This window comes from Diplotaxodon limnothrissa, linkage group LG10 (assembly GCF_057381915.1).
Source record: "Diplotaxodon limnothrissa isolate DT_005_m linkage group LG10, D_limnothrissa_male_GT1.1, whole genome shotgun sequence".
In the NCBI taxonomy this organism is placed as follows: domain Eukaryota; kingdom Metazoa; phylum Chordata; class Actinopteri; order Cichliformes; family Cichlidae; genus Diplotaxodon; species Diplotaxodon limnothrissa.
The window spans coordinates 18,532,924-18,543,418 of record NC_140605.1 but is presented as its reverse complement, the minus strand read 5'-3'; the positions used below and the strand labels follow the sequence as shown (position 1 = coordinate 18,543,418).

Here is a 10,495-nt window from a genome sequence, read left to right as displayed (position 1 = left end):
GGCCTGTCGTCGATAAACAAAAGGCTCTGGCTTTAACATATTTGAGGGCTCCTCTTGCCCCTCTGCTTTTATCAGCTTAGCCACGCTGATTTAATCGGACAGCCCTGTTTGTGGTGTCCTGTGCATGTGCTTGTTTGTCTCAAAGCTCTGGTGATCCCCCTTCTGTGTCTCGACAGGGCAGCGTCACCCAGAGAGGTTTAGGGAGGCACAGCTGAGTAGATTAGTGTCTATAACGCATGTGTTCGTGAGAAGGAAGGGCTTGTAGTGTATGTGTGAGTGTGTGTGTGTGTGTGTGCATGTAGCCAAACCAAGGATCATTCAGCTGTTGCATGGGAGTGTCATGCTTTTTTTTTTTAACCTCTCATAGGTGTTTCATGGGAAATGCATATGGTATGTGAGAAAAGTGGCACATTCAGTAACATAAATCCTTTCACACATCGTCATCAAGTTCTCCAGGAGATGAGAGCTTTAAGGATGAAGTATAGATGTCAGACTTTAGGTAAAGTGTACATAAATTAGCAAGAATATTGGATTCTGTTGAGTACCATATTATTACTTAATGATCATAATTAAAAGTTTGCATATTTTCAGTACGTCTCAGATGAGCCATGTGAACATGTGACGTGCAAGAATGAAGCCAGACAGCATGCAGGTGCGTTTAAAGAACTAGACAGACACATAAAGGATTCCTTATAAATATTTAAAATACTTTATACAGCATAGAAATCTCTTGACACTCAAACAAAACCATCCTTTACAAAATCTTAAAAAAAGACACCCCCCACCCAAGTCCGTATCAATCTCAGTATCAACCAGAAAAAAGGTACAAAGACATAATTTCAAATGCTGACAACACAAGTTTGACTCATGCAACTTTTCATTTGGACATGAAGAGATTCTACAGTATTTTAACAGTGAGAAGCCTCGTGTGCCCGTGGAAGCCTTTTTTTTTTTTGTTCGTTTTTTCCCCCTTTGTTTTGTACAGGCAACTAATTTGTGACAGTGTCGGCTCAGATAAACGTCTTAAACTTCTGTTCATACAGAACGGAGTAAGCAACAGGAACACAGGAGCTGCACTGTTATTTACAGGAACATTTTTCACATGTCTCAGAGCTCTTGGCAAATACTCATCATTGCAGTTAACACTTAAGACTATTGCACAAACTACAGCGTTAAGACAAAAGGAAGTGAATTATTTCCGCAGATGATCCTAGTAGCAGTTCTTTCCACTTTCATACACTCAACCTGTGGTGAGGTTGATCTGTTTCATAAGGCTTTTGATGCTCTATTCTTTTTTCTTTTATTTATTTTTTATTACAAACTGACTAGGAACAGGCATATCCTGCTGTGAGAAAGTCAAGACTTTTACAGATTCCCTGTGGGTCTTAGAGGTGAAGCAACACTTGTGGATAAAAAAGTTCAGTGCTGAGTGAAGGTTTATGAGGACGTTTATATAAAAGTGAGAATATGCTTCTGCTCTTGCAACCTACGGCTATTTTAGTGTGTTGATTCTAATGGCAACACTTACACACTGCTACACTGTGACACGATCCACACAAGCATGTCACAACCGACTGCCGTTCCACATTTAATGCATGAATAAATGCAGTGAGGTAAAAGATGTTAAACACCGTTCTAAGTATACGTTTTGGTTTTCAAGAATAGTGCAGTGAGCTTCTTCATCCGGTCAGCATAGGACATAGTGCCGGCTGACTGGATGTCAGTGGCTATTATACAGAGTTTTCACAGAGACAAAACATTTATACATGTAAAATCAGGGTTAGGGTAAAAGTTGGGGTCTGTTAGCTGGTGTGAATCAGTTTGCGGCTCAATTAGTAACCAGTTACACCAATGTTACATAAGAGAGTATCTCTAAGTTGGTCTATAATACATCGTTCAGTGTGTACTCATGTGTGTGCTTGTGTGTGTGTACAATTGTTATTGGCAAGGCTCATATTACACAATGTCCCATGTCCATTCCGTATTTAGGACACAGAGAGATTTAGTCATTGCTCATGGATCCGTTCAGATCTTATCTCCTCTGTGTCACTTCTCACATTACATAATAAGTGTTGTAACAAGAGGTAATACATTTTATATTCTCACCACCTTTTCTTTTTTTCTTTTTTTTTTTTTTAAATAAGTCTGTCATGAAAAGTGGCTCAGTCGCAATAAAGGGACAGTTCACAGTTCAAAAGGCCGCTCTGGAAGACCTCTCCCAACATAAAAATGTTGAAAGGGGCATCGAGTTCAGTCCAACTTTTTTTTTTTTTTTTTTTAAATCATCTTATAACTCAGCAGAGGGTCTTTAGTGCACCTGAAGCACAGAGGAGAGTCTGCATGGGGTAGGGAGGAGGGGACACGACTTCCTCGATGACTTGTTCTGGCCGAAATGTAAATGGCTGCAGCTGGACCTTCTTCTTTAGGATCTGTCCGATTCCCATCGAGGGGAATTTGCTGCGATGCGTTGGGCTCTCGGGATCGCTGCTACCGCTGCTGGAAGGAGGACTAAAAGCTGAGGTAGGATTGAGGGGACTGAAAGCAGACTTTGGAGGGCTAAAAGCTGAGCTCCCTGGGGGACTTCCTATAGTGCTGGGAGGGCTACCACTAGTGTCAGAAGAACCACACCAATCTGTCGAGGTGCTCTTCTTGGGCTGTGGATTGACAATGAGGACGGGCGGACTGGGGATTGTGGCTTTTTTCAAGTAAGAGGAGTCAGGCTGGAAGGCGGAGACGTGGCGGGGAGGGGATAGGGTCCCGTTAGTCAGCTTGTACCAGGGCGAAGATGGGGTGTCTTCGATTTGTTCAGCTTTGGCGAGCGAGCCGAAGGAATGCATGCCAATCGGCGACGGCGCGGGAGGAGCGGGAATGTTGTGTTCTGGGCTCGTGTTGACTTGCGGAAGGGTGGCCAGGCGCCTTCGTTGCTGTGGCGTGTTGGGGAATAGAGGGTGGATCTCTAGGTACTCCATGGAGGAAGAAGCAACTGTGCCCGGAGGTGCCAGAGGTGAATTACGATGCCCACCAGTTATGGCACGCAGTAAACCTGAGGATGAAATTAGAAGCACTTTAGCTTTTGTGAAACATTGTTTTTACTGTAATATTTAATGAAAATTAAAATAAATTCATTAAAAAAGTGAGAACCCCATCTTTTCTTAAACCTCTGCCTGAGTAGCCATTGTCTGTATGCCATTAACAAGATCCTGACAGACACAATGATCTGACAGCAGACGTAAAGCCAAAGGTACAGAAGACAAATCTGTAATTTCTCAATACCACTTAAAGGTAAGTGAGAAGGGAGTTTAGGTGTGTGCTAAACTCTCTCTTGCAAGCTTGAGTCAGTTCAGTTATTTCTATATCATGAACTTACTTCTGCACTATGCTCTCTTAAGTAATTTCTGATTAAGATTTTAGTGTTTGTGTTTGCCCCACGAGTGACTGGCAAGTTGTCCTGGATGTTTCCTCTCAGATGGATGAGTGGGTGGTTAGATGGATGGACGAACAGACAAACAGTGGATGGATGGATGGTGGGATGGATGGATGGATGACTGGGTAACTACGTGTGTGTGAAACAGGTCGCTGTACAAGAACATGCATGCTCAGTCAACCTACCCTGTATGAATGAAAGTAAATAAAATAGATACAATAAATAAAGTGAACATTTAAAAAAAACTGCTTCCTAATTGTTGTTTTCATTATTTTTGCACTCAACTGTGCAAATCCTCACCTGTTCTGTGCTTCTTCTCCTTGCTGGGCCCCTTGCTGACAGCCAGGTAGACGGGCGTCTGTTTCGGGGGTATGGTCAGCTTATCGACGTGCTTCCTCCACTGGGTCTGGAAGTATTCGTTTTTCTGCTTTTCGCCTCTCTTTTTCTCTTGGAACTGCATCTCCTTAACACACACACAAGCAACATTTGTTGTTGATGACTAAATGCTTTGCGTCATCCCGTCACAACAGTTTATTGGTGTGAAAAACACTCCTGGTCCTTTTGAAATATTACTATGACAAACTCCTTGGGAAAAGGATGTGCAAGTGACTAAAATATTTTTTTCTCTCTAAACTCACTTTACTCACTGACGTCAAACCGGAAAGTATATGAATATACATACCCTGTATTCTTTGGAGAGTCTCTTCATTTTCTTGTTGAGGAGGAAGTAGACCGCCAAAGTGTGGCAGGCGCGATTGGTGAGGACGGCGCTCAGAACTTCACTGTGCTTGTAGCCCATCTTCTCCGTCATATGCAGCAACACTGTGTGGTTGATTTCTTCAATGTGGATCCTTAACGCAAAAAAAAAAAAAGGAATATTTAACAATGCTTGACAAATTAAGCTTTTAAATGCAAACTACAACAAACACAAACTCAGAGCAATTTAAATCTGTGTACATCTACCTGTTGAGGTATGGTGCCCCTGTGTTCTTATTGGCCAGCTGAAGCCAGGAGTCAGCCATCACCTGGTGGATATTGGGACGCTTGTTGGGGTCTGGCTCAAGTAGCTTCTTCAGAAGACAGATGGCAGCTGAGAAACGAGAAAAATCAAAATGTGTATTGTTATTCTTTCTGCACGCTCATCAACACATAAAACAGGAGCAGCTTTCTCGGTGCTGAAACATGTTACGACATGTTGTGTTATCATTGTGTTTATTCCCAGGCCACAAACTTGGCTCTCTTCCTCCACATCCTTAAGGTTCAAGATTCTTTTGAATTACCAACGCTGCAAAGTGAAACTGCTTATGCAACAACAAAATAGATGAAACTGATAAAGTTATCATTATTAAGTAAATTGTTTCGTAACGAACCCAGTTGCGAAGTCAGATACATGTCGTTATAGTATAATAGGTGCTTATAAAAGTGAGTTATGGTATCGCCCCTTAGTTTGCATATAAGCGAAATGCAAACGACTGTTCTGACGTGCCGTGAAGGAGTGACTGCAGAACGAGTGCAGAGATTGTGAAATGAATTTGACACCGTCATACCTATCCACACCCTTTCCACAACACACGCAAGCTTCTGAGGAACTACCTTTGAATTTATCTGTGTAATTATATCTAAATATATGTGTAGGACATTTACACTATATTTAGTGACTCTAAGGCAAAGTCAAGCCTATGAACAATTTTAGTTTCCTAAAGTCTACAAAAACATTGACCAAACCTCTCAGGAAGTGAATCATTTGTTTTAAGAAACAAAAAGAAAAAACTGTAGAAAAAATCTGAATCTGTGCCAGCGTCTTCACTGGAAGAGCCACCTAATCCCTGATAAAGAGGCACAAAAGGTTATCATGTTTTCGCCTCTGATGGAAAGGTTACTAGTGAAATCACCAAGAATTTCTTGCTGTCGCGTGCAATGATGTGCATGAATGTACATCCCTCCGCCCGTCACCTGTTTTTCTGCTTTTTTGCTTTTCGGTTTTTAACTGCATTTAAGCAGAATAAATGAAAACAAAACTTCTTTTTGAAGGGTTTAAAATAAGATGTCATAAAGAATCTTAAATATGTCAAAGGCACTAAGCCTCAAGTTATTTATCCTTTTGCTTCTAGTTTTAAGTAAGCAGCTTTTAAAATCATTTTTCGAAATTCTGAAGGCCAACCAGTCAGATTTCCTTCACCCTCCACTTTTACGTTTTATCTGCACACAGCAGGTTTGTGCCGTCGTGTTTTCATTCCTTACCTGTTGACAGCGTGGGAGGTAGCGGGTTCATCTCCTTGTCCACCATCTTCTGGTGCAGCGCCCGAAGACTGAACGGCTCCACGGTGAACGGGAGTGTCCCAGTCAACATTGCGTACATGTTAACACCACTGGAAGACCCAAATACACACTTCAGCTCTCTGTGCACTCATTAAATAAAACTGATGTTTATTATCAAATGTCTTAAAACAACTTTAAACTCACATGGACCAGACATCCACTTTTGGTCCATACTTTTTCCTAGAGAGTAGCTCAGGGGCGGCGTAAGCTGGACTTCCACACTGGGTGCTGAAGGGATCAGAGTATCCCAAGATGCCAGCACAGTTACTTAGGCCAAAATCTGAGGGAAAGGAGTGGTGGGGAGAGTGGGTTTATTATTTTAACTTGCCCATTAAAGAAACACAGGGGTGTTAGCACTTAGGTGAGAGCTTAGGGAACATTACTCTTTTCCATGTGGATTCTTTTATGTCTGAATACATGTACAGAATTTCTGTATAACGTTTTGTGCACATAAAAAACACTGAGAGCATCGGGGCTTACCTATAAGCTTTATGTTGTCCTGCTCATCCAGTAGGAGGTTTTCTATTTTGAGGTCCCTGTAAAACAAAGGTCCATGTTTATATTAGATAACCTTATATTAGATGATTAGATAACCTTTAGTATCACACAATCTACCCCCTGCTTCTTGAACCGTGACATAACCCCTCCTAATTTGGGTCATGCTGCTTAATTTTCATAGTCTATTGTGTATCTTCAGATCCCTCCTCAGTAGCAGAAATCCTGTTATCCACAGAGGCCATCTCACTGTGATAGAAATTCAGTTCCCAGGCTCTAAATAACAAAAACTATTCCTCACAAGAGCCTTGGGAAACAGTGCATGTTTTTTCCATAAATCTTACATAGATTTTGATAAAATGTTTGAGAAAACCCTAGAATTAACAATACTGTGACTGCATTTCTGTAATGTTTTTGCTCTTCACACCTAAATGGAAAACATTAAATTATTACAATGTAGTTATTGTGAAGACAGATCTGCTTTCATGGATTAATAGTCATGTGCATAAGAAAGACTTAACCCACACTTTGGGAAAGAGGATCATGTCTGACCCAGAAGTCTTAAAGTTAACTTTGACCCACATCGAATGGCACAGTAATTATATGCTTATATACTAATGTTTTTGGGGTTTTTGGTTTTGTTACCTGTGAACCACACCAGCCCTGTGCAGGTGCTCCACAGCCAGCACCAACTGCCGGATGTACTTCTGCGTCTCTCTCTCATCCAGGCGTTTCTTGTCGTAGATGTGGTTCATGAGGTTCCCACCGGGACAAAGCTCCATCACCAGGTAGTAGCTGTTCTCTGTCTCCAAGATGTCCAGCAGCTGAGTGATGTTGGGGTGGCGGATCATCTGCTGGATGTGACCTTCTCTCCGAAGGTTCTTGGTAACATATGAGTCCTTCTTGGCCTTCCTCTTGTCGATCACCTTCACCGCCACCTGAAAAAGAAAATGCAGGAGGAGAGAGGAGGGTGAGGTTATATTTATATTTTACAAAGTACTAAGTTAACAGCGATTGTTGGCCTTGTAAACTGTGCAGCATGCAATATTGTGAATAGTATCCATGGAGAAGGGAGCACAGTGCTGATTTCAGAGCGCCTAGGCGTAACAGGTGAAGAGCTGCTCGGAGTATGTAACTCAAAACTGACCTCTCCCTCACAGCTGTTACTAGTGGGAGAGCTACAAGGCCCTGCAGCTGAGGGGGAAGTGTGTGTGTGTGTGTGTGTGTGTGTGTGTGTGTGTGTGTGTGTGTGGACATGGAGGGGTTAATGAACCATCATAAACTGGGATATGTTACCCTATATGCTGAGAAGGCCCCAAGGCCAAATGGACAGTTAACATTCCCCCATTTGTCTAGGTTTAGTTGCAGCCAAACACACAAAAAGCTGAGACAAATACAGATGGAAAGCCACAGAATCTCCTCACGAACGCCCCAGAACATGTCCTTTAACTCAATGACTCTCCTTCAGTTTTATTGATAATTACATTCAATAACATACCCATCTACTCTATTTCATCCATGTCTCCTTGTATCCCGTCTAGACTGAGTTCAAGAGCATGGCTACCACGCACAACAAATCATCTCAAGGAGAGCCCACAGACATGGAAAGGCATGACAAGTGAACCTAATCACCATATCCATTAATGAAATGGTGAGGGCCAAAGTGGTAGTGTGTGCATATGTGTGTGTTTTTTCTTTCTTCTGACCTTCAGCTTGTCTTTCATTTTTACTTTCATCCTTTCAGGACTGGTAATTGATTCAGTGCTGAAAACCTTTTTACAACTGCTAATTAAACCTGCCTGTATGTGCATGCATGTGTGTGTGTGCAGTGTTCTGTCACGATAATAGATGGCCTGTGTTTACACACTCCTAATAAGGAGTGCAGGGTATGTATGGGGTGGGGTGGGCACTGTATTTACAGTTGGCTACTCTATATGAGGAGGGGGTGGGATATAGAGGGGGAGGGGTGTGCACTCTTGCCTGGGGGCTATTGAGGGATTCGGTTGTTTATCAACAGGCGCCCCTCAGACAGAAAGGGGGTGGTGTGTGTGTGTGTGGGGGGGGGGGGGGGGGGGGGGTATGGAGGGGAAAGTGGGTTACAGACATTAAAAAAAAACCACACATATGACCTCCTGAGCTGCCTGCCCATGACAGCCCCATCTCTCGCCTCTTCTCACCCCCATACCCCTTTTCTGCTTTTTAAATTCCATGCATTTACTTTGACTTTCTAGTAATGTAAAACAAACAAAAGTGGGGGTGGGGGGATCTGGGAATCCTCATGCATTTCCTTTTCACCCCCATGTACTTGAATAAACTCACTACCCTCCTGTACCCCGCAAGCGCCTGTTGGACGCCTGCATTCAAATGAGTGAGGGAGAGTGTTTGGATGTGCGATTGCCAGCGTTTGCATCATCCTCAACAAAGACAGTGTGAGTGGGTGGGTGAGAGGAACGTTTGCTTTACAGCAAGGGAGGAGCTGGGTGTGATCCGAAATATTTTTAATATGCAAATTTAGGAATTTTCAGTGACAAATTATAGCCTGTGCATTACCTATAGAAATGGTATGCATTTAATGCAGGAGCGAACAGTAAAAAAGAAAGAAAGAAAAAAAAGGAGACGTACTTGTTTTTCTAATATGCAAATTTTTTGGCTCCTTCTCAAAAAAGCCTGAAGAGACAAAGGTAACCAGTGGCCAATGGTAGCCCGTATCAAACCCCCCCTGCGATGGCGGAATCATAATGAGGTTGAAGCCCATTTATCAACGACAAGATTTCATATTCAAGTAGCAGCTCTGCTCTCTTATAGGCCCGGCAGTTTTCTTCTCTGGTCCTGTCACACTCTAGCGCGCCCACCGCGGGGATACGGTGAGATCACCAGCAGCAGCAAACAAAGCATAGGTTCAGAAACGCAGGGCGATTGACGCGTTATCCGCAGGGTTGGAGAAGAGACAAACACCCATAGATAACTGTGTCTCTCTCACGCACAATTAGCAAATATTGTCACTAGAGGAGCTCCTGCTGTGCACAACCTATACTCGGCATTCAGCAGCTGCTGGTGGGACGCCGCATGCGCTAATTAACAAAGGCGCAGCGCAATCAGAAGAGCTGATCACTTTCTCTGAGGAGAGAACCACTAATTAGGAAGTCCTGGATTGGCGGATTGCATCGCAATATAAACAACTTTTCCCACTGTTCACATGCAGCCGAAAGGAATGCGTTGCCAAGCACGCATGGCATCTGATTCTGTCCATTGAAATGTAATTTAAAACCACTACAGACGCAATAAATGGTGAGGCACAGTCAAAATTAAAAAGAAAATTCATTAAAATGACAAAAAGGCAATGAACTATAAGAGTCAAGCTAACTGTTAATTCCAGATGACATGTCATGACATCACAAAATAGATTAAAAAATAAAATATATGACATATATGACACACACACACACACACACACATATATATATGTACAGTATATATATACAGTCTGTTGCGGTCCGCTTACCTTTTCTCCTGTTAACGCATGGAGACCTTCTCTAACTTTGGCGAACGACCCTTCTCCCAGCTTCCTCCCGATCATGTAGTTCCCGACCCGTTTGGTGTGGTAAAAGTTCTTGAGGATGTCCGTTACAGGACTGCATAGGGAGGCCGGGAGGATACTCTCATTCCCGGCACTGTTTGGAATTTTACCCTCGTATAACCCGTGCCCGTTGTCCACTACCATGTCGCTGTCTGCAACAGGCATCACAGCTCCCTTGTCAAGTGTCCCCTTTTAACAAGGGAGGATAATACGCAGTCCGAATTACACCCACTTTCAATGCAGGTATTAAATGCTTAACGTCCGGTAAAGTATCTTAACTCCGTTATCTGCGTAATAACAAATTACGAGTACCGGAGCTTGCGCCACCTGTTCACCCAAAGCACCAAGTGAGCTCACTCAGCAGTTTCCGAGACCACTGTGAAGTTAATGAATGAGTTTAGATTAAAAAAAAAACGGTAGAAAAAAGGGGGAACAGACTCAGTGACTTAAGTTAGTAACCTGACTGCCACGATCTATTTTAATACCTTGGTGGGTTTTTAAAAAAAAGCATAACAACAAGCATCGGCTCTAATGAAGGTGTGCTCTGCCTCTCTTCTCCAAACACGTTCGTCTCCTGATTAGTCTGAGAACAAGCAGCGTGTTTTGCAGTTTGAAGCGACTTTCCCGGTCCTCCGTGTGGGCGTTGCTTAGTGCGAGAGGGTAAGAAAAAAATGCACATG

At 42.9% G+C, this 10,495-nt stretch overlaps 1 protein-coding gene across 1 annotated transcript; it reads right to left on the bottom strand.

The window, feature by feature from the left end:
- Positions 1-2,294: 2,294 nt before the first annotated feature.
- hunk (hormonally up-regulated Neu-associated kinase) lies at positions 2,295-9,980 on the bottom strand. The gene is made up of 9 exons (XM_085363805.1): positions 9,741-9,980; positions 6,884-7,176; positions 6,224-6,279; positions 5,888-6,023; positions 5,666-5,793; positions 4,388-4,514; positions 4,107-4,275; positions 3,725-3,887; positions 2,295-3,043 (listed from the first exon to the last, which is right to left on the bottom strand). Exons 1-9 carry the CDS (start codon positions 9,978-9,980, stop codon positions 2,295-2,297), a joined length of 2,061 nt encoding a protein of 686 aa, XP_085219931.1.
- Between the last annotated feature and the right edge of the window lie 515 nt (positions 9,981-10,495).